Below are 23,395 nucleotides of genomic sequence, written 5' to 3' on the forward strand. Positions count from 1 at the left end.
TAACCCAATGACTCAAAAAAAGTTTTCCACATTCACTTAGTGAGAGGCAAAGGCCTTTCTGAATTACAACTTCAGCCCCAGGGCAAGAGTAAACACAGAAACTGGGAAACTCCCTGGACCAGGTGTCAAAGAGTTGTTCTTCCTGGTGGACACAACATTCTGAATTGAATTGAGCTCAAAAGAGGCTAAGGACACAGAGAACGAAGTCCAATCATCCAGATTCTCCGTATCTGACCACAGAGAACTGATCTCTGTCATCCGCCTACAAAGATGAGCAAAACAATATGACCACAAACCAATGCTCAATCACTGATGCCACCAAGCCATGGGTAAGCCAGAAACCAACAGAACCCAGAGTCGGGGCGGGGGAAACAGAGACACGCAGAGAAAATGGAGAAACAGGGTCCGCAAAGTGAAAAGTTCCATTGCTGCTTGAATTTGCCTCTGGTAGCCAAGAAAAGGCCAGCACTTTGGGCGGCCGAGGCAGGAGGATCACTTGAGCCCAGGAGTTTGAGGCAAACCTAGGCAACACAGTGAGACCCTGTCTCTACAAAAAATACAAAATAAAAAATGAGCTGGGTGCGGTGGCTCATGCCTGTAATCCCCGCACTTTGGGACGCTGAGGCAGGAGGATCACTTGAGCCCAGGAGTTTGAGGCAAACCTGGGCAACACAGTGAGACCCTGTCTCTACAAAAAATACAAAATAAAAAATGAATGAAACATTGACACCTGCTGTAACATGAGTTGAAAATATGCTACATGAAAGAAGTCAGTCACAAAAGACCACGTAGTGTGTGATTCCATTAGTATGAAATGTCCTAAATGTGCAAATCCATAGACAGAAAGATTAGGGCTGCCAGGGCTGTGGAGGAGCCACCAGTGTGTCTGGAGCTTCTCTTTGGGGTACTGAAATGTTCTGCCTGTAGGTGGTGGTGATGGTCGCACACTGTGAATATACTAAGCCACTGAACTGTGCACCTTAAATGGGTGAATTTTATGGCATGTGCAGTATGTCTCAATCAAATGGTTTTTGAAAAGGCAGCCAGCAGGAGGGGGCATGAGGAGGCAAGAGCCTCTTCAGGTGACTGGGGCCCCCTCCCAGAGGTCGGAGGCTCCACCACAGGCCCCGGAAGTCAGTGGACCCCGATGCTCCAGGCCTCTGTGACCCGGGAGTCCTGCCTCCCTCCCCTGCCCAGGCCCTGGGCTTCTGGGTGGGACATGGTGGCTGGCAGGGGAAGGCAGGTGTCCCTCAGCTACTCCAGAATCCCTGGTGAGCCTCTGTCTGCTCCTGGTCCGGCCCTCCCCGAACTCTCTGTAGACTGTGTCATAAAGAACAAGGCTGGGCCATGAGGTGTGGCTCATGCCTGTAATCCCAGCACTTTGGGAGGCCGAGGTGGGCGGATCACAAGGTCAGGAGATCGAGACCATCCTGGCTAACATGGTGAAACCCCTTCGCTACTAAAAATACAAAAAATTAGCCAGTGTGGTGGCGGGCGCCTGTAGCCCCAGCTACTCGGGAGGCTGAGGCAGGAGAATGACATGAAACTCGGGAGGCAGAGCTTGCAGTGAGCCCAGACTGCGCCACTGCACTCCAGCCTAGGCGACAGAGTGAGACTCCATCTCAAAAAAAAAAAAAAAATTAGCCGGGCGTGGTGGCGGGCGCCTGTAGTCCCAGCTACTCAGGAGGCTGAGGCAGGAGAATGGCGTGAACCTGGGAGGCGGAGCTTGCAGTGAGCAGAGATCGCGCCACTGCTCTCCAGCCTGGGCGACAGAGTGAGACTCGTCTCAAAAATAATTAATTAATTAATTAATTAATTAAGAACAAGGCTGTCACCACATCCCAGGCAGAGTCCAACTCAGGGCAGAGCCTCGCAGAGCACAGCAGGGCCTGTGCCGCGCCAACGCCGTGCCCCTGCCTGGGAGAAATGCCACCTAGCCCCTGGCAGAAACGTCTCCCCTCTCCTATGGAGGGGCTGATGACCCAGGAGCAGCTAGCTGCTGGTGTGAGTACACGGGTGACCCCTCCACAGAGGCCCCGAGCTGAGCTCCCTGCTCAGTTGGCCGGGTTTGCAGCTGGATGTCTGCAGTGGTCCTCAGGGATACCCAGAGGGAGAAACAAGGCTTTTGGGGAAATGCTGACACCTGGGGCCAGGGTTCTCACAGCCAGACCCCATCTCTCCCTGCCTGGATTTCAGGGGAAGTGGGGCTTGGGTAAACAGGAACGGAGGTGACCATCGGGCCGGAAGGGTGTGTGGGCCACAGAGAAGCACCCTGAGGCTGTGCTGTCATCCAGAGTGCCACCCTGCCTTTCCAGGGCACAGCAAGGAAGTGCCTGCTGGAAGGATCCTGGGGACAGTTGTTAAGGCAATTTTATCTTGTCATAGCATGCCTGCCTCGGTTCCGGGGCCAGGACAGTGCCCTACTGACTCCACACACAGAGGCAGCTGGGTCCAGGAGGCAGCCATCTCAAACGCAGTGACCTCCAGCACCCAAAGCTCAGAGTTCCCAGCTGAACCTAGGAGGCAGCTACCTTCCTGTCTCTAGGGAGATGCCCGCTGGTGCAGGAGCCACTCCCAGTCCCAATGCCAGGCCTGGTCACGTGGTGCCCCACCAGGCTGGGGTGTGGTGCACTTGCCCGCTGGCCTCCGGTGCCCTCAGGCCCAGCCTCACTGTCACAGGACCGGAGCTCCTCAGGGATGGCCACCTTCCTGGACTTACCCCCAGGAGGGACACGCTGCTGCCTCCCAGGGGCCTTCGTCCACTGGCCCCTTTCTTTCCACCCCCATATGCTACCCCTGCCTACTCCCTTCCCTGGCCCTGGGTTGCCACTCCTGTCCTGTTCTCCTGCTGTCCCCACCCCAGCCCTGATCCCAGATGGCTCTCCCTAGAAAAACACCGGAACCCCAGAGAAGCTCAATCCCCCAAGTCCATCTGCATTTTAAGAAGCCCTCACGCACTCCCAGCCCAGAGAGGGAAGCTGTAAAGATGGACAGGTCATGTCGGGCTTTGAACCTGCAATGTGATCTCACCTTCCCCATCACCTGTAAAAGGGGACACTCCCTGCCTTGTGGGATCACATGCAGTATCAGAAAAAGCACCTGACATGTGACATCCATTTACAGAGGGTTTTCCCTTCTCTTTGGTTTTGGGGGAGAATGGGAGAGGCCCAAGCAGGAGCTCCTGGAACACCGCCCATCCCGGACCCAGGGTTGTAGTCACCTGAACACTCACCCAGACACAGGGGAACTTCACAGAATGAATGTGAGGAATAAAATGAGACATTCAGTTACACAAATTAAACCAAACACAGATGCAGAGGTGCCCCATAACAGAAATAGAGCAAATACTGCCAGCCTTGGATGAAAGCTCTTGGCCAAGGGCCATGACAGCGGCGGGGAGGTTCAGCAGCTGTCACCAAGCACACAGGGCATTTGGAACCTCCAAGCCCAGCCTGTCCCACCAGGCCACAGCACACACTTTCCTTCCTCTGAAGAAAGGGGGTTTGTTAAGCCAACGAGGAGGGAAGCCAAAGACAGGTATCTCCTCCCCTGGGGCCACAGAGGCCACCCATGGCTTCCACTAGGACAGTGTGTCTTTGCAGTTACTCTACGTGCCTAAAAGTGACCAGCCCCCTTTCAGGTCTGGTCTGTGATCCAGATGGTGGTCTTTCCCCCACCCTTTTTTTTTTTTGAGACGGAGTCTCGCTCTGTCCCCCAGGCTGGAGTGCAGTGGTGCAATCTCGGCTCACTGCAAGCTCCACCTCCCGGGTTCACGCCATTCTCCTGCCTCAGCCTCCCGAGTAGCTGGGACTACAGGTGCCCGCCACCACGCACAGCTAATTTTTTGTATTTTTAGTAGAGACGGGGTTTCACCCTGTTAGTCAGGACGGTCTTGATCTCCTGACCTTGTGATCCGCCCAACTCGGCCTCCCAAAGTGCTGGGATTACAGGCATGAGCCACCGCGCCCAGCTGGTCTTTCCCCTTTAAGACCCCACTTCCCGCCCCCACCCTGGCCAAGCTGATAGGATTCAAGGAGTGCGGCGGTGCAATCACGGCTCACTATAGCCTTGACCTCCCAGGCTCGAGCAATCCTCCTGTCTCAGCCTCCCAAAGCCACTTCCTCCTTTTCTTAGTTGTTGGCTTCTTCTACAGAAAAGGATCCCGAAAACAAACACCTAAAATGCCAACCAAGAATTCAATCTGCAAGGCAGTAGCACCTCCAGAAATAGTTGCTTTGTGGCCTGTTTGCTGTTTATGTGAAACTTCTCCATTTTGGACCAACGCAGGCAGAAAGAGAAAAGGAGGAAGAGAAAGGAAAAGAGGCAGGCTGTGTTGGGGCTGGATGGGGCTGTAGGAACCTGCCAGCAGTGGCTCTTGGGGAAAACCCCACTGCGAGGGTTCCGTACCCCTGCCCCGGAAGCTTCCCCTTTCCCACACACGTCACTCGCTGCCTTGGAATCTGGGCTGCCTCTCTCCCAGGGGCTCACAGGGGAGCCAGGCCACAGAAGGGCTCCTTACCCCCAGTGGCCTAACAGGTGTGACATGTGGAGGGGGAGTCTGGGCAGTGTGCCTGATGCTCGGAGCCGAGACCCTGGAGTCCAACTCCCGCGGGTGTGACCTTGGACAAGTTACTTAGCCTCTTCTTGCCTCAGTTACACCATCTGGAGAATGGGGATGCTACCCTCGTCTGACCACTGTGATGTCCAAATGAGCCAGTCAGCACACGCTCCTTGAGCGTCCGGCACACAGGTGCTTGGCTCTGTCCTGTGCTTCAGCTCCATCAATGTCTTCTTCAGACCTGTCATTGGCTTGGGGCAAGGATATATGTGGCCGCTGAGGGCGGTCCGCCAGGTATGGCAGCCATGGAGCTGCTAATTAGGCCCTGCGAGTGGGAGGCCCTGTGGGGTGGGGCAGGGACAGATGCCCAGCTGCTCTAGGGGACACTCCAGGCCTGCGCTGCCCTCCACAGCCCCAGCCAGAGAGTGGTGACCAGATGTCAACTACAGGAAGCATTTCCAGAGGCCACAGCTCTGCAGGGAGGTCTCTCATGGGCTGACAGCCAGAGCCAGCGCTCCGGGTCCCCTGAAACAACGGGCACAGTCCTCGATCACATCGAGGACCTGCTCAGCCCCTCCACTTGGCACCGGAGAGAGGATGACTCACGGCCCTTCTGCCTGGAAGGCAGGCTCCGGTGTCAAATGTCCATCTGCCTCCATCACCCTCATCCATCCTTGTCAGTCCAGGGGCCTGGGCACTGCTGGGGCATTTCCCCTTGCAAATGAGTGGGACCCTCAGCTCCTTCGATCAGCATCCTCACGTCAGGCGAGCCTGTGAGCACCCCTAAGCAAGGCCTCTGAGCTGGGCATGCGACACCCCTTCCCACCCAGGCACCCTCCCCCTAGAATCCCCCATACCACCCTGGGGGCATGCCCCGCTTCCCTCTCTGGCAAGCTCCTGCACAACCCTGAGACCACCTGATAGCCACCGTCTATCCTGCTCAACCTCCTCAGAAGCACTAACAGCACCTCGCCCCAGCCACGGCAGGTCTCTGCATCCCTCGTCTCAGTCACCACTCTCACATCTCATGAACAGAGACACTAGCTGCTTCCTCATGCTCCCTGTGCCCGTCCTGGGAGATCCCTGCCTTTAAACCCCAGCCATGAACTGCTGACCCCGCATTTCCTCTTCCCTCCCTGGGCAAGAGGGGCAGAAGGGGCAGGGACACACACCCCGGGCCGCAGGCAGAGGCTTGGCCTGGGTCCTCCTCCCAGCAGTGCCTCCCTGGAGCTCTGTCTACCTCAACTCCTGATGCCAGAGGATCCCTCTGGGCTCCCCACGCCCTTAAGACCCCAGCTCAGGGAATCTGGTTTCAGTCATCACTCCCAGGGGACTGCAGGGCCCCAGGACGGCACACACTCAGGCCCAGGAAAGCTCTCCCCATCTCAGAGCCTCCTGCGGGTGGAGATGGAATGTGGAAAAACCGCATCCTCTGCAGCTCCCCCACAGTGAGAGCGAGGACTGAGGGTGTGGATAAGGCTCCAGGAAGGGGGTGCAAGCCTGGGAAGGTGGAAGAGCTCTGGGTGGGTCCATCTGCTCCTCACCTGCCCCAACGCTGCCTGCAGGTGAAGGCCGGTCCGGCCCCAGAGGGCCCAGCCCCCAGCCCACTTACAGAGTCCGCACTGTGCTCCTCCAGCCGGCCCCTCGCTGCCCACCAGAGCCATCATGACCCCAGCACGGGCTGCACATTCGTATTTGTTGAATGAATGAATGAACCCTTGCCAGCCTAGCCACTTGGTGGCTGAGGGCTTCAGGGCTCTCCCAGGGTCCCCTGGGGTCATTCAGCCACTCAACAGTTTCCCAGCAGCAGCAGCAGCAGCAGCAGCAGCGCGGATCCGCACATCATTGCCAGTGCTCCAAGGAGCGGGCGAGCCCCCGTAGGCGGCCGCTCTGACCGCGCTTGGTCAGCCCTGAGCTCCGCTCGGGAGGAGCCGGCAGGTGTCTGCGGTGCTGGAAAGACCACGCTGTGGGCGGGGATTCCGATGTGCCGGGAAGGGTGGCCTGCACCCGGCCAGGCCCGCGGGTTTTCTCCTCTCTGGGGCTGGCCTCGGCCCCTCCCCCTCCCCGCGCCCCGCACCCCTCCCCTGAGTCCCCAGGCCACGTGGAGAGGACACAACAAAGCCTTCCCCGCCTCCGAGGCGGACTCGACCCTCAGCACCGACCTGCGGGCCGCGCCGAGGAGGGCGCCCGGGCGGAGGGGAGGCGGGAGAGGCGCGGCCCGCAGGTCGGTGCTGAGGCCGGGGGCTCTGACCCCGCGCCTCCCCTCCTCCGGCTCCCACCGCGGTCGGGCCCAGGGCGGGCGGCGGGCCCTGAGCTCCACGCCGGGGCAGGCGGGCAGGCAGGGGTCCTGGGCTGGGGCTCGGCGCGTACCCCGGGAGGGGCGCGGGGGCACTCACCACCCTCCAGCCGCGGGGGCGCGGGCGCGTCCGGGCCGAGGCAGCGTCTCCCAGGCGCGCGGACACGGTCGACTACCCGCTTCCTCCTTATGGCGCCCCGCGCGCTTCCTCCTTCGGCCCCCCACGCCCGGGCCCGCCCCGGCCCGCCCCGGCCCGCCCCCGGCGGCTTGCGGGGACCCGGGGAGCCCGCGCCGGCGCGGGGAGGTGGAGCGGGGCGGGGGGCCGGCAGCGCAGTGAGAACCAGGGTTTCCACCCTTACCCCTTACGCGACTGTTTCAGACAGTGTCGTCCAACTTTAAGCTGGCCACTTACTCCAGCGCCGCTGGGATAATTCCTAATGATTCTCTGGGAAACATTCAGAATCCCCAGGCTGTTTCTGGAATAGTCTGGGGTGGTCATTCTCGGTCCTCACGGAACCAGGGGTTTGGAAAGTGGGTGAAGCCATATGGGTTGCAGAGAATCTGGCCCAGCCCCTCACCAGTCCCTGTGCTTGTTATTTATTCTTTAATTATTTGGATATCAACTCTGATTTAAAACATCAGTTTAACATATAGATAATGCTGGGACTACAGGCGCACACCACACCCCGCTAATTTCTTTTTCAGTTTTTAGTGGACGTGGACGGGGGGTGGGTCTCCACCTTTGGAGGTCTCAGGCTGGTCTCGAACTCCTGGGCTCCAGCGATGCTCCCACCTCGGCCTCCCAAAGTGCTGGAATGACAGGCCAATCTATGCATCCCCGGATGCAGCTCTCACCGACAGTGCTGCTGCAGAGCCCTTTGTGGGCGTCTTCACTTCTCTTGAGTGTGATACCTAGAAGTGGAACTGCGAATCATAGGGCTGGACGAGCTTCATGGTATTAAAAGCTGCCCGCTTTCCAAGGTGATGCACACCGTTCGGCACTCCCACCAGCCCTGTTGGAGCGTCCAGTTGCTCTGCGCCCTCGCGTGGGCTCACTCCCTGAGCCCGCTGTGGCTCCTCCAGCCGCCCTCACTTCTACCCGGGCTCCCTAGACTCTTGCTTCTTTTATAAAAGGTCAGAGGATGTCGCTCGCGCTTTAACATCTGAATAAAAGCCAAGTTCCTTTCAGTGGCCCGCAGAGTCCCACACGACCTGCCCTGCTCGAAGCAAATCCTGCCCTGTCCCTGTTCCTGCTCGGCAGCCCCATGGCCTCTGGCTTTCCCCAGGCCTCACTTCATTTTCCTCCACAGCCGGCATCGCAGCATGACATACTACGGAGTTGTTTGTGTGTGTGTGTTGCCTGCCTCCCCTCTCGCAATGTAGCCTCCACGCGGACAGGGGCTTGTTTCCTACATGCTCTTCACTCGGGCTTGGCACTCTGGGGGGTTAAGCAAATGGAAGATCCTGTGAGCAGGGAAACCGTTAGATGGCATTAGGGGCTGGTGCCCTGCAGAGGACGAAAGGGAAACTTCATGGGCTGAGGACAGGTCATTTGCGGGGTGGTGTTCAAATTCATGGCACCAAGTCAGCAGGCGCCCAGATGGGAAAAGAGAGGGACGTGCACCTGGGCACAAGAAGCTGCAGGGGCCCCTCCCAGGGCAGGCGAGAGCTTGGACAGTGGGGCACAGTGGGCAAGAGGCCAGTGGGGTGGCCTGAAGGCAGGAGGCTCCAGCAGCCTGGGTGAGCAGTTGGATTTTATCCTAAGAACTGTGGGGGCCACTGGCCCTGTCATTCAGGGCAGGAACTGTACCAATTGGCCTCCACAGTCTCTGCCTCTCCTGTTGGCTTTTTGCAGGTCTCTCAAGTGCTTCTTACAGTCAGGGTAGAGCCTCCCCACCTCAATCCTTCCTGTCCTGATCTGCTGCCTCTATGATGCCTTGGGCTTCAAAATCTGTCTGCAGTATTTGTAAAATGACAGAGGGTGATGTTTCCTGCAAAACAACCACTTCAAAAAGAAAGGGGGGTGGGGTGCCAGAAAACAATTCAGGGGGTGAGGTACTGGGGGGCTATGGAAGGGCCCAGGGAAATTCTGGGGATGATGGGATTCTTCTATGTAGGGATTGTGGTGGATGCCACACAATTGCACACTTTTGTGAGAACTCTGCATGAAGAATGGTGAGTTTTACTATATGTAAAATTATACCTTAATTAACAAATGAAACAATATACACATACATGAGAGAATGATGACTTTATTTTTTTTGAAACAGGATCTAGCTCTGTCACCCATGCTGGAGTGCAGTGGTGCGATCACAGCTCACTGCAGCCTTGACCTCCCAGGCTCGAGTGATCCTCCTGCCTCAGCCTCCCAAGTATCTGGGACTACAGGCCTGCACCACCACACCTGGCTAATATATATATATATATTTTTAGACGGAGTCTGGCTGTGTCACCTATGCTGGAGTGCAATGGTGTGATTTCCGCTCACTGCAACCTCTGCCTCCCGGGTTCAAGTGATTCTCCAGCCTCAGCCTCCCAAGTAGCTGGGACTACAGGCACCCACCACCATGACTGGCTGGCTAATTTTTGTATTTTTAGTAGAGACGGGGTTTCACCATGTTGGCCAGGCTGCTGTCGAACTCCTGACCTCAGGTGATCTGCCCGCCTCGGACTCCCAGAGTGCTGGGATTACAGGCATGAGCCACCGCACCCAGCCTCTTTTTTTTTTTTTTTTTTTTTTTTTTTTTGAGACAGGGTCTTGCTCTGTTCCCCAGGCTGGTCTTGAACTCCTGGGCTCAAGTGATCCTCCCACCTCGGCCTCCCAAAGTGCTGGGGTTACAGGCATAAACCACTGCACCCGGCCTGAATGATGTTTTTGGCAATGAAAATGAAACACAAAATCCAGCAAGGTTTGACAGGGAAGGCGAGCTGGCGACCACATAGTCACAGCCAGCCTTTGGTTCCGCTTTATGCTGCAGTTTCTCACTGTCACTTCCTGCCACTGGGCTCCTCTTCCTGTGAAAACTCAGCCCCTCTTCCTCAGTTACCCCTTTGCAACAGAACGAGGCTGGCATTTTCTAAAGCGTCCTTTAGGAGTCCAGTTCCTAAAAGATTATTTCAAAGTCCACTGTTGTGGGCTGACTTGAGTGCTCTGAAAATTCGTAAGTTGAAGCCCTGACCCCCAGGACCTCAGAACGTGACTGTGCTTGGACACAGGGACTTTCCGGAGGTGATTAAGGTTAAGTGAGGTCACTGGATGGCCCTACTCCTATCTGACTGGTGTCCTGATGGGGACGCGGACACCCGCACAGGAACGGACCCGGGGAGAACAACACAATGGCTCTGCGCCAAGGAGAAAGGCGTCCGGGGAACCCAGCCCTGCCCACACATTTATCTCCGCCTTCCAGCTCAGAATTGTGAGGAAACCCGCTTCTGTTGTGCAAGTCCCCGGTCTGTGGTGCTCGGCCATGGCGCCCCCAGAACTGCATCCCCACCTTCTGCTCTGAGCCACCCGTCCCCTCCGGAAGGGCTGAGCTTCTCTCCCTTTCCACCTTCTGCTCTGAGCCACCCATCCCCTCCGGAAGGGCTGAGCTTCTCTCCCTTTCACTGCCTGTGCCCTGGGAAACTTTCAGAATCCCCAGGCTGTTTCTGGAATAGTCTGGGATGGTCATTCTCGGTCCTCACGGAACCAGGGGTTTGGAAAGTGGGTGAAGCCACATGGGTTGCAGAGAATCTGGCCCAGCCCCTCACTAGTCCCTGTGCTTGTTATTTATTCTTTAATTACTTGGATATCAACTCTGATTTAAAACATCAATTTAACATACAGATAATGCTGGGACTGCAGCTTTGCCAGGTGGCCTTCCTCTCCCGGTCTCAGGAGGCCTCACACCCATCTTGTCCCCCCAACGTCAAGCGAAAAGGGCAAAATTATCTTTTTTTTTTTTTTTCTCAAAATTCAAACCTTTCCCTCCTTCCCAGGTCTGGGTCACTTGCGACCCTCCTCGCAGGCTGCTTCTGACAGGCCCAAGTCACAGCCAACTTCAGGGGAGTTGGATCCCTCCAAACTCCTGGAATGATGTGTCTGGCTCTGGCCCTGGGCCTCCAGGTCAGACTCAGCCCAGACCCTGGCTCACAGGGAAGCAGAGCCCAGGGCTGGCCTCCACCCGCTCAGACGCATGCACACAGGCCAGGGGAGGGGCTTGGGGGCAGCTCTGGGAGGGTCCCTGTTTGCGCTGTGGGTGTCCAAGGCTGAGTGTGCAGAGCTGAGGTTGCCGCACACTTGAGGGACTCTCGCGTGAGGACGGCGCAGGTCTGGAAGCTGGACCACGAAGGTGAACGAGACAGCGCTGCTGGCTCCCTCCGCGCCGCGGACTGGCTCGTGTGCAGTCTCACGAGCAAGTGTGCTGTTGCTTGTGCATGTGTGTTTTAACTGAGATGTGAGCTGGCACGTTTTCTCCACCCAGCTCCATCTGCTGGGTCCTTCCACATTGCTGCACGTGTGGCTCCAGTGCCATGGGGTCCCCCACTGTGGGCAGCCCTGCATTTCGCCCATCTGCTTCCCAAAACATGGAACCCCAGTGACCTCCAACTTGCCGCCATGATGAGCCGCTCTCATTCATATCCTCAAACACGGCACTCTGAGCCCAAATGAGGGTTTCTTTAGAGAGATATCTGGGGACCGAACTGTAGGGACAGAGCTCCTGTCTAAGGCGGGCCTGTGGTGAGGTCTCCCCGGTGGTACACTTTAATCCCACAGCAGGGATGGCAGGCCGCCCTGCTCCATCCCCACCAACATTGGGCAGGATCTAGCCTCCAAACCTTTGCCAGTCTAATAGTACAAAATGATAGCTCGGTGCTATTTTGGTTTTGCATTTCCATGGTGAACAATGAGTTTGAGAGTTTTTGTTCAAAAGTCCTTTGGGAGTTCGAAACCAGACTGGGCCACCAGGAGTTCAAGACCAGCCCGGGCAACTCAGTGAGATGTTCATCCCTACAAAAAATAAGAAAGATAAAAAATTAGCCAGGCATGGTGGTGTGTGCCTGTGGTCCCAGCTCCTCAGGAGGCTGAGGTGGGAGGATGGCTTGACCCCGGGAGGTGGAGGCTGCAGTGAGTTGTGATCGTGTCAGTGCACGCCAGCCTGGGCAACAGAGTGAGACCCTGTTTCTAAAATAAAAATAAAAACAAAAAAGAAAAGTCCTTTGGGTTTCCTCTTGGTATTACTCAGCACAGGACAGAGGTGTCAGTTTCCATCCTCCGGCAAGCAGATGCTGAGACAAAGCTTGGTGGGAGGTGACACCCAAGAGGAAGGGGCGGGATTGGACAGGGACAGCCTTCAGATCACAGTGGGGATCGGACCCCTGGGAGGGGAGAGAGGGAGGAAGAGAAGTGGTTGGCTGTGAAGCAGATCTGATAGGGCCCTGCTGCCACACCAACAGCAGCTCGGGGCCAAGGATGCTGTTGCAGGAGCAAGGGACAGAGCCCCATACCACTGGAGTGCCTGGAGCACGTGCCCTCTGTGGCTCCAGCCTGAGGCTGTCGGCTGAGGCACTCCACGCACCTGGAGAGCACGTTCTCTGTGGAAGGAGACTGCAGCATTCCCACGGCTCCAAAGCAGTAGTAGCGGCACCTGGAGAAAGAAGACGTCCACCACCTTCTTGATGGCCGACTCTTTCTGCAGGCTCGCTGCGGTAACAGACTGGGAGCTCCGGACCTGGTGTATTGCTAGGTCAGTCTGACGGGGTCCCGGCTTTCCTCTGAGGTTCTCCTCCCAAGAGTGCCGAGATTGATGCTGTCCCATCCAGCGTCTCTGCGGTCATCAGCTCTTCACATCCCTTGGTGAAGATGGGGAGACAGTGCGCGCAGTTTACTCCCAAGTGACTTGGGACGGAAGCCAGGACAGAGAACTCTACAAGGGACACTGGTGCACTGAAGAGCAGGGCGTGGTTCTGACCAGAAGCATCTGTGCATCTGGAGGGCAGAGGGAGCGTGGGCACGGGGGTCTGGGCAGGCTTCCCAGGGCGGAGGTCAAGAGGAGGGTGAGAGGCCTCTAGCTTGGTGCTTAAGAGCTCAGCCTTCAGAGTTCGTTTTCTCAGCTCTGGCCTTGACGCGCTTCGTGAGCCGTAACTGGCCAGGGACTGCCCCCAGAAAAGCTGGCCTCCAGCTCCCCGCATCCTGAGGCCCCAGATCAAGTTTCTTGGGCCCCGATTTCCTGTCATTAAAGAGATGAGAGTACATTCCTCAGAGGCGGGCTGTGAATACATGAAACGCAAGGTCTTAGGCACCCAGCACGCGCTCAGGAAGCGTGGCTTGTGATTACCTGGCAGTGCGGTGGGAGGCTCCTAGCAGCTCTGTGTGCTGTGAGTGGGGTGGCTGGGGTCCCTGTGGGAGGTGCTTCAGAGTGGGGGCTGGATGGCGGCTCCCGAGGGGCATGCGGAGAAAGACAGGAGCGGAGGGGCTGCCACGCACTGCCCTTTTCCCCTTCCACCCCAGCCCCCTTCTCAGTGCACCCTTGGAACTTCACCCCCTCCCTGCCAGCTGCCCCCACCACCTTCCCCTGCCCTGAAGCCCCTGTCCCTACCATCCGCCCCAGACACTTCCATGCTCTTCTTGAGGGTGGGCTCTCTCCAGGTGCTGCTCATTCCCCGGCCGGGCCGCTGTGCTCTCACTGAAGCTCAGGCGCTCTCAGAAGCAGAAGGAATGAGGGGTGGAGGGGCCAGTGTCCTCCTGGCCTGAGGACAGGGCTGGGAAGGCAGGGGCAGAGGTGGCCTGTCCCCTGCTGGCCAGGGCTGACACGCAGTAATGTCTATTACCAAGTGGGCCATTTCTCCCTCCTGCCTGCCCCTCCAGGCATCTCATCCCCCCACACTGCAGGAGGCGAGGTCTGCACAAGGCCTCTGCTCCCCTGGGAACAAGCCCACGCGTTCCATGGTGCCTCCTAAGCCCCTGAACTGGAGCCCACCCCAGTACTGGCGGGGGCCTGATTGCTGGAGTGAAGGCTTCCTCCATTCCCCTCATCTCTGGGACAGAAACCGACAATAAACGCCTGCCCGAGACCTGGGGTGGAAAAACAGAGTGAACGCACACCATCACATGGCAGAGAGGCCAGGTGCCTAGAGCCCTCCCTGCAGTTAGTACCCCAGGAACTGGGGCTGCAGGGACGGCCCAGGGCTCTCAGCCAACATCAAAGGGCCACAGTGCTGGGGCTGGTGGCTCCTGGCCAAGTCAGCACCGACCACAGGGCTCCCCTCTCTGCCTGGACTCAGGGCTCTGCCCTGACAGCCTAGAGAAGGGCCTGGCTGGTGGTGCCTGGCTGCGTGGCTCCCTGCCTAGGAGGTGGTGCTTTCCCCAGGCGCTGGGCCTTGAAGGGCCGGTGGGTTGTGAGGGCAAGAGTCTTGCTGGAGGAGAGGGGAAAGATGGCAAGATGCAGGACCAGAGCCTGGGGGGGTGAAAATCATGTTCACCCCCATGGTGAAATCACGGCCATGGTGAAGACCAGTCCCACCCACCGAGCGGAGGCAAGTAGACCCCGGGAATTCCCCAGCCCCGCTGCTGGGTGGGTGTGGCCCTGCAGAAGCTCTGGGAGGCTGGCATGACTCAGCTGTTGCAGAAAGACCAGTCTGGGGTTTCCCATATTGCTTCAAGCAGCCTTTTCCCTGGGACTGCTCTATCTAATGCCAACAACCCTCAGCTGCTAGTGAGCCCTCGCCACCAACTTTCAGAGGGCTAACTCCTAAGGCCCAAGGGCTGGAAAACTCCAAGCACGGCCCTCCCAGAGTCTGGCTGTGCCTCAGAATGGGTGCTGGGGCAGGGCGAGCAGGATTTCCCAGAGGGAGCTGGGCCCTCCGGCGTCCACCCCAGGGCTGGCCCAGCCCAGGGACCCCCATGCTATCCTTCCTCTCACCCTGCCCTTTCTGAAGTGAACTCTTTGGATAATTGGCCAAATCACACCCAGCAGAGGGAAGGGAGTGGAGATCCCAGTGTGGGGGTCCCGGCATGGGGTGGCTGTGTCCAGCTGGAATGTTTTGCATAGTGATTTGTTAGAGGGATATTGAGCAGAGGGCAAACCACCACTGTGTCTAGCATTCTGCTCAAAGATGCAGAAACCAAGACTGCCACATGCAGAGTGAACGGCACAGGCTGTGGGCCCCCCGGGAGGGGCTGAGTCTCAGCACTGCAGCCTCATGCTGTGCGCAGTTCAGACCTGCAATAGCCGAGAGGCCAGGAGACACACGCCTCACCTTACGTGACGTTTCTGCCATCTTCACTCCTGTGTTCGCTTCTGTACCAAATCTCCCCCACACACGATCTGACCCCGTGGCATCCTTCCTTTCCTACAAACTGCACTGAGACCCAGGTGTCATCGTGAAGTTCATGCCAGCCAGAGGAGCCACTGTGGCGTTTCCGGCCATAGGCCTGGGCAGGAGCTGCTCCCAGGCGTGCCGTGGGCAGGGCTGGGTCAGCCTTCAGGCAATGGATGCCTGTATGGGACCAACTCAGGCAGCCACAGAGGGATGGCCCAGCACCCCACAAAACCCAAAGTGCTCAGCGTCTAGGATCTGTTTACAGGGCAGAGAAGTGGATGTTCTTTTCCTGGTCCAAAGGTAGAAACAGGCTTGGAGAGCCGCGTCCGGAATCAGCCAGCCAGGCAGATGCCTGGTCTAGCGCTTGGTTCTCACAGGCTTGTGGCCTCCAGTAAAAGATCTTTCTGGAGAGAGGGATGAAGGCTCTTGGGATCATCTTCAGAGGTGCCGATGGAGAAGGGAGGGGCTTCAGGTGGGTGCGTATCCCTTTATCTATTATGCCTGGGACCAGAGGTGTTTCAATTTTTCAGATTTTGGAATCTTTGCCGACATGATGCTCAAAGCAAATCCTGCATTAGGGATTCTTAGCCTGTATCTCCACTGGTGTGGAGGAAAAGGACGGGAAAGTTTTGAATGGTGGATCCACCCAGGGGACTTCCCTGGGTGGGGCGCTGCCACCCCTGGGCCCTGTGTGGGAAAGCTTCAATACTGCACTGTGCCACTGGCTCCCAGCCCCAGCTGAGCTCACCGTCCAGCTCTCAAAGCCAAGGGCAATTCTTTGGCACCTGAAAATGCATCTAAAACTATGACGTTTATAGCTGCCTTAGCCCTACTTAATCTCTATTTCTCTACACCAAATCTACTTTCTACCGCATGTGCTTACGCCTACGTGCTCTGCTGCCATGGTGCCTTGCCAAGAGCGTGGCTGTGCTTTAGGTCTCCCCGGGGCCTTGGAGGACTCTCCAGCGAGGAGGAAAGGATGGTGCTAGGGGGAGGAGGCTGGGGGTGGACCTTGTTCTGATGCTCCTTGTCTCATGCATGAAGTTCTTCACCCTCCTCCGAACCTTGACCTGGTGGGAGCACAGACTACACCCTCCCTGGGGCCAGGAATAGGATGCTCGTGCCTGGGAAGGCCAGCAAGCCTTCCCCGCTTACTCAAGGCTCTGCAGGGTTCTGGGGGCCGGTGCTGTCTTTGGTGCCATCTGATTGCTTCTGCTTGTGGGCCTTGCCCTAGGTCTGTTCACCAAAGTCCTTCTTATCACAATCCTGGCTTGAAATAAGTGGGTTTCTAATTTTTCATCCGTGATCCTGCCTGGATCTTGATTCTGAGACTCCTCCCATCCCACCCTCTCCAACAGCAGAGACCCCTCCCATTAGCCGCACACCATTGCTCCGAGATAACAAAGCATTGGCAGATGCTGGTGGAGCAGGTCTGCCCTTGACGTGGGCAAGAAGCTTGGGGAAAAAGACAATTTCCTGCTTGTCTTTTCTTGTCAAAATACATGGCCACACCAGGGGAAGGACAAGAAGAATTCTCTTACCAGCCTGCAGCGGCAACTTAGCAGCTACAGACACAGAGGGCAGGGGATGGGCAGGAATGACTGGCCGTGGAGGAGCCGAGGGAGTCGGAACCTGCCGGAGCTGCCTGCCGAGGCGGTCTGGCTGGGCAGGTGGTCCCTGTGCTGGGGCCTCCGGGTGGAAGGCATCCCAGCCCCCCGAGGGAACAAGTTTGGTCCGAGATACATTTTTGAAAGGTATTTAATTCTCTAAAAACATTTTTAAAAGAAGTAAGACCCACTGGGGAAAGGGAGCTGCTGGCTGCCAGGTGCCTCTCTCTCCTTTTCTCCCAAGAAAGACCTGGCAGCCACTCTGCCGGGGAGACAACCGGGGGCTAGAGAGGTAGGCCCTGGGCCGGGCGCAGTGGCTCACGCCTGTAATCCCAGCACTCTGGGAGGCCAAGGTGGGCGGATCACCTGAGGTCGGGAGTTCGAGATCAGCCTGACCAACATGGAGAAACCGCATCTCTACTAAAAATACAAAATTAGCCGGGCATGGTGGCACGTGCCTGTAATCACAGCTACTGAGGAGGCTGAGGCAGGAGAATCACTTGAACTTGGGAGGCGGAGGTTGTGGTGAGCGAAGATCGTGCCATTGCACTCCAGCCTGGGCAACAAGAGCAAAACTCTGTCTCAAAAAAAAAAAAAAGAAAAGAAAAAGAAAAGGCAGGCCCTGGACACTCATGGGGGCTGGCCACTGAGAGGCTCCTCTCACCTGCTGGGCCTCATGCTTGTGGGTTGAGCAGCCCCTCAACGCTGACACTCCTGCACTCATCTGGACAAATTCCTCATTTTTGACAATGGCCTTGTGAAGACCCAGGGACCTATGGCCTGTCCCTGGAGCTGCTGCTGGGACAGCAGCTCTGACCTGCTGCCTGGGTGGAGAGGTGACTGGGGGCAATGGGGCCAACCGAACGCTCTGGGAACACTGACTCCACAGGGGCCCAGCAAGTTTGTGAAACAGGCTGGCCTCGAGCTGCAGGGGGCTGCCTCCTGAGTCCTCCTAGGGTTCTCCCATCAGGAGGCATCTGTGCATCGACACCGGCCCCGACTCCGGAACCTCCAGCCTTCCCACCTGCTTCCCCATCCTAAGTTGGTCAGCAGTCCCAAGTTGGTGGGAGGACCGCGAGGCACCGGCCAGGTGAGTGCTGTGATCAGGGTGACGTCGGGGGAAGAGACAGGAACACATCCCGCCAGGACACTGAGCTGGTGCTCACCTAACTTGTGCTCCCTGCCGCCCTCTTATGGGTGGGCAGACACCAGCAGCTGCAGTCAGTCTCACAGCTGCGCGAGGTAGTTCCACACGCACCTACCGCGTCTGGAGGATGCTGTCCCTGGCTACTTTGGGGACCACTCAATACTGGCAGCCTCACCACGGTTCAGGTGTTGACTGTCCAGGGAGGCCCTCAGCCCCATCCACCTAGTCCTGAGCCACCCCACCCTGGCCCCACCCCGGGCCCCATGGCTGGAAACAGCCTGCTCCATTACTGGATGTCCACTCTGCAGCTCGGAGGCCACGCGGGCATGAAAAGGGGCTGTGTGCGCAGCACAGGGACTGTCTCCCTCCTCCGTCCTGGCAGCAGGTGTCTTCTCCGGCAGTGGCTGTGGCACATGTAGCCTACCCACAGCAACTGGACTCTGCCTTCCCCGGCAAAGCACCCCCTGCGGGAAGACCCTGGGGCAGGGGGCACACGAAGAGGCTGCTGAAAGAGCTCCTGGTGAAGCTGAGCAGCCACAGGCTGTCGGGAGGGCCGCGGGCCTGGTCTCACAGGCTCCTGTGCTGCGTGCGGCAGGAGGCTCTGGCCCCTGGCCAGTGTTTGGGTGGTATAGCCTCTCACCCTCCTCACTGGGCATCACTGGGGAGGTCATCCGAGCAGGGGACACGAAGGGGGGAGGGTCTAGTACATGGACCAGTGTGGCCAGCTTATAAAAAATGGAATAAAATGGCATGTCTTGTCCCTTCATCATTTTTGGCTGATTCTTAAGATTGGACTATGTGAGGATTCAGGGTTCAGGAGGGACTTTGGAGCTGTTAGATGTGGTGGTTCATGAAAGAAGAGCTTCTTGTTTTTTGTTTTAAAATAGTTTTTAAAATTTAAAAATGATAAAGCCTATACATTTTAGTTTACTTTTTTGTGACAGTCTCACTGTCGCCCAGGGTGCAGTGGCACGATCTTGGCTCACTGCAACCTCCACCTCCCAGGTTCAAGCAATTCTCTTGCCTCAGGCTCCCCAGCAGCTGGGATTACAGGTGTGTGCCACCATACCCAGCTAATTTTTGTATTTTTAATAGAGACGGGGTTTCGCCATATTGGCCAGGCTGGTCTTGAACTCCTGACCTCAGGTGATCCTCCTGCCTCGGTCTCCCAAAGTGCTGGGATTACAGGCGTGCGCCACGGCGTGTGGCCTTTTTGTGTGCTTCTGACAGTGGCAGTGGCCTGGCCCAGCAGCCTTCCTTTCTGGTGTCCTCCCTAAAGCAATACTCATCATTTCCTGCCACCTGGGGTGGCCATGAACTGCAGCCCAATCCTGCCTGGTGCAGCTCTGACAAGCAAGCCCCTCTGAGGAACAAGAGCCTGGGGGTCAGGTGACTACCAAGCTCCATTTCCTTTCCCAACAGGCAAGTGACTCAGCTCTCCTTGTACGGGATGTCCTCTAGGGCCACAGGGTATGCACTTTGAGCTGCTCATCCATTTTTGTTCTCTGTTCTACCTGACACGCCCACATTTGTCCCAGCCAGGCCTTTCTTTGTTCTGGGCCGGGGTGCTTTCCCTCCCTGCATGGCGCCCCTGGATGGTCACGGGGTCAGCCATGCTCCCAACAATGCAACACACCAAGGGAGGGGTTAGAGAGAGAGCTGGAGCGTGCCTCGGAGGCGTCTTAGAACAAAGGAAGAGGAGCTGGCCAGGTCTATACCCTGTAATCTCCTGGGGACAATTTTCAGGCTAACAAGAAGTGACCCTATGCACTGAATGACCTCGAGATCATTGAAACATCTGAAAGGTTTAGGCGTGGGTGCTGCAGACCCCATGCCATGGGCTCCTGGGTCAGCTGTGCTGCAGGACAGAGCCGGGCAGGGCTGGAAGGAGGGCTGCCAGGACCACAGCATCGCCCTGACTCGGAATATCTCCAATTCAAAGAGCACACTTCCCTTCCAGAGGCTACTGGAGCTTCGTCTGAAGAGTGGCTGCTTCTCAAACTTGGCTGCCTAAGACATTTACTCAAGTGACAGCAGTTGGTGGCTGAGCCAGGATACTATGGAGGACTAAAAAAAGCACAAACTTAAAAAAAACCATGTATTCTTTAAACCGTCTTGCACACACGCACAAGCTAGATGCATAATACCTTGCACCTACACCATCCACCTGAAAAATACAGTAAAATGACTTAAGAAACACACTATTTATTTGAAAAACCTTTATTTCGCATAAAACAGACCCATTCCCTTTGTGGGTCAGATGTTACCACCTTTAAAAAAATGTTTTTTTAACTCTCCTTCCTGTCCCACTGAAAAATTTCTTTTGAAAGGGTTAAGAAGAGTCTATCATTGCTGGTCAAAATCGGCCTGAGGATGGCTGCCAGGGGCAAAGGCCTGAAGGCATCATCTGGGCAGGCCTGGAAGCCCACGGGGTGCGGAATCCTCAAGCCCAGGGGCGGGAGTGCCTCCGGCCTGCCCTCCAGGGAAGCTGCATGTGGACCTCCATAGTATTCAGCCTCCAGTTTAGTCAGCCTTGAGTCTGGGCTGCTCCCGCGCCTGGTGTTTTATGCGTGTGATATATGTGTATCCAACCTGCTTCCCTGCCTTCACGGGAAGACTTAACTCTCCGAGAGAAAACCTGCCTGGAGCTGCGCACATTCTCACAGCTTGAGAACGCTTCACGCAGCAAGTCACCAGAGTACTCAAGTCAACTGCAAACTAGTGGTTACAAAATGGGAGCTTTAAAAAAAAGTGCTCTACTGGAACTGGGTGTCCTCACAGTCAGGAGAAGGCTGGGGCTGCTGTGCAGGGCTGCGGCTCTGTGGCACCTCTCTGCAAAGGCTCGGGTCCGCCTTCCAGACTGCAGGCCACCGTGTGTGCTGTGGAGGATGCCACAGTGTTAAGGCTGACCAGGACCAGAAGGTGACACTGGGCTCTCCTGCTACGTCCGGCCACTTATAGCAGATCCCTGGGCCACACTCCTTCCGAGCCACTTCGCAAACTGCTTCCCCGTTGTGGGGCCAGCAGGAGCTACAAGGGCCAAAGGCGGCTCTGCCGGGGCTGGACCGGTTTTGTGGCATTCGAGAGGAGAGGTCTGGGAAAGGCCACAAGGGCAGTGAAGGTCTTTTCCCACTTCCAATTTTATGGGACGACTGGGGTTTGAAGATGGAATCTAGAAACCCTCCTCTCCCCTTTTTTAAGTAAAGAGAAAAGAAAAGGAGACCTTTGCCTCACGTGAGAACAGGTGGAGAATCAGAGCTGTGGCGGCCACTAGCAGTGTTATCTCCCGGATGTGCACAGGAGAGAGATGGCAGCTTCTGGACAGACAGGGATGACACAGGTTCTTTGCTCCTTTGCAGTTGGGATGAATGTTCAAGTTGAGGCACAGTGTGGTTCCCATGGAAAGCCCAAGGTCAGCACGGCCACTCAGCCTGCTCCGCTGTGGGACGCCTTGGAGGGGCCAGGCCTCTGCTCCCAGCTGGCCCCAGCCCACGGAGGCGGCAGGTGGCTGGAGCGCCCCTGGCAGGCGGGTCTGGTCCGGATGGCTCCTCGCTGGGCTATGTGCTAACTGCTTTGATGGACAAGCACCCCACCCCCGATTAGCTCAGTGGCTTGATGAGCTGTACACAGCCAGGCTGGTGCGGAACTGTGAGAAACGAACGGTTTGGCTATAGGAGCTAGTGATTCGGGGCTCGCCACCCTTTATGGCCCCATGAAGATCCTGCACAAGGCAGGTGCCCGTCGCCTTCGGAAGGAAGGGCAGGAGTCGCTGATCTGCTTGAGAGAGGCCAGCTTGCATCCCAGCATCCACTGCAGCACTTGCGTTTCCGTCTGGGTGAATCTTAGGCTGGGAGGAGGGAATTCTCACCAGCCACATGATTCCAGGGTCCCACCTTGCACCCTCTTGGCCAGTGTGGACGAGGGCCTATCCTTAAACCTTCTTTAACATACGTGCGGAGGAAGGTGATGCCCTGGCCCCCAAACTGAGACAAGGGCGAGTTCTGCAGAGCCGGAATTCTCATCGGGAGGGTGACAGTGGCAGCTCTGCTGTTGGCTTGGCCCAAAACAGAACGGAAATGCACCCTCATCACATGAGCGGTCCAGATGGTCTAGCGCCAGGGTGAGGCAGGCACCGGGTGGAGGAGGGGACAGAAAGCTGTGAGCAGGACCCACACGGGGGTTCTGGGCAGCTCCCTGATGCCAGCCAGGCCAGTGATACGAAGAGAAAAGCTAATAAATAGATGCACGTGACGAGCGCCGGGCAGCCCCCGACCAGGTCGTGTAGGACGCACCAGATGCCGCTGTGGCTCCCGCACCCGGGTGCAGGTGATCAGTGTCTCTAGTAAAGATATACAAACGAAGTTACTTCTTTTCAAGTATTAAAAAAATAAGTTAATTGACAAAAAGGGTTTGAAGCGGCTGAGCATCTTGCCAGGTTGTCAGCTTCATTTCAATGTGCAAACACAGGAAAAACACCGAGGAAAAGGTCATCTCCTGCCCCGACATAAATGTGGAACAGGGACAATGCCTGTCTGCCAACTGGGGGCTTAGAATGTAGGGCCTCATCCTGTCCCCCAAAGTCAGCATTTTCCAGTGTCAAAATGGTTGTGAACTACAAGCAAAATGCAGCAACTCACAAGCCTCAGGCCACAGCCAGCAAGCGGCCCAGGCATTTGGCCACTTAGGGTCCAGTGTGTGGTGTTGGGCTGGAGGGCAGACCCCTCCTGCGTCCTCCTAATTTGCATAATAATTCAGGAGCCTGCCCGCACCTCCACGTCTCCTGTGATGCTGGGGTGGGCATGACTGGACGCCCCCATCTTGGGTCTCGATCACACCCTGAGCCCTGACCCTGCTTTCGTGGGGTATTGTTTACGTTTCTTTGGTGGTGCTCCAGGGAGCATGACGAAGACAGTGTCCCTCGCACGGCGCACTGTGGTTCTGACGAGGAGCAGCTTCCCTCTCTTACCAAATGTGCCAGTGGAAGAAAGGCGCACAGCCAGCACATCCTCAGGGAGCGCGCGGGGTGGTCCCCTGCGTCATGCCATACACGCCGTGCTCCTCCTCTGAGCGGGAGGTCCAGGTGGGCCTCCTCCCAGGAGGTGGAGCCGTCTCAGATAACCACTGTCACCTGGGGCTCCCCACTGCAGGTGGGACTCGACCACTTTCCAAGCAGCACACGGGCATCTGAGCGTAAACTCCAAGGAGGTGCCAGGCCTCCTCAGATCGCGGCTCCAGGTGGTTTGGAGGCCACTGCCCGGCCAGGCGGATGCCAACAGAAAATGGGGCGTTGGGTGGGAGCTCAGGACCAGTTAAGGCTGAAGCCCTTGGACAGCATGGCAGCCTCCAGGTCCTTGTCCTCCTCTCTCTCCCGGAGCCGCTGCTCCTCCAGCAGCGCCACCAGTGAGTCTCTCTGCTCCACCACCTCCAGCATCTCATTGAGAATCTGCTTCTCTTCTGACAGCTCCTCCTCAGTCTTAAGGTGATCT

The 23,395-nt window shown here is 57.1% G+C and overlaps 3 protein-coding genes and 1 pseudogene across 21 annotated transcripts in view; 1 reads left to right on the forward strand and 3 right to left on the reverse strand.

Annotated features, from left to right (window-relative positions):
* The window catches only part of BID (BH3 interacting domain death agonist), a 38,785-nt gene extending 31,694 nt beyond the window's left edge, over positions 1-7,091 (reverse strand). The window contains exon 1 of one of the 4 annotated variants that reach the window (XM_024239621.3): positions 6,955-7,091. The gene's annotated coding sequence lies outside the window, so the exon portion shown is untranslated. 4 annotated transcript variants of the gene reach the window in all.
* Positions 7,092-9,985: 2,894 nt separating this feature from the next.
* LOC100443491 (uncharacterized) lies at positions 9,986-13,587 on the forward strand. The gene is made up of 3 exons (XM_054543593.2): positions 9,986-10,761; positions 12,675-12,890; positions 13,345-13,587. The coding sequence occupies exons 1-3, from the start codon at positions 10,111-10,113 to the stop codon at positions 13,585-13,587; spliced, it is 1,110 nt and encodes a 369-aa protein (XP_054399568.2). The 5' UTR covers positions 9,986-10,110.
* A 6,526-nt stretch (positions 13,588-20,113) lies between these two features.
* Positions 20,114-21,708, reverse strand: LOC103888927 (uncharacterized; annotated as a pseudogene).
* Positions 20,114-23,395, reverse strand: part of MICAL3 (microtubule associated monooxygenase, calponin and LIM domain containing 3) — a 234,354-nt gene continuing 231,072 nt past the window's right edge. For all 16 annotated transcript variants that reach the window (XM_054543024.2, XM_063722747.1, XM_063722746.1 and 13 more), the window contains one exon: positions 20,114-23,393. In XM_054543024.2, coding sequence (XP_054398999.2) covers positions 23,209-23,393 — 185 coding nt within the window. In that variant the 3' untranslated portion in view covers positions 20,114-23,208. The remainder of the gene's footprint in view (positions 23,394-23,395) is intronic.

This window comes from Pongo abelii, chromosome 23, assembly GCF_028885655.2.
Source record: "Pongo abelii isolate AG06213 chromosome 23, NHGRI_mPonAbe1-v2.0_pri, whole genome shotgun sequence".
Classification (NCBI taxonomy): domain Eukaryota; kingdom Metazoa; phylum Chordata; class Mammalia; order Primates; family Hominidae; genus Pongo; species Pongo abelii.

Bases quoted from the DNA above. Each gene is read 5' to 3' on its own strand.
- LOC100443491 (XM_054543593.2), top strand. From the start codon at position 10,111: ATGGCCCTACTCCTATCTGACTGGTGTCCTGATGGGGACGCGGACACC. The intron at 10,762-12,674 runs GTCAAGCGAAAA...TGCGGTCATCAG, and splicing joins ACCCATCTTGTCCCCCCAAC to CTCTTCACATCCCTTGGTGA. The intron at 12,891-13,344 runs GTGAGAGGCCTC...CTTCCACCCCAG, and splicing joins GGGCGGAGGTCAAGAGGAGG to CCCCCTTCTCAGTGCACCCT.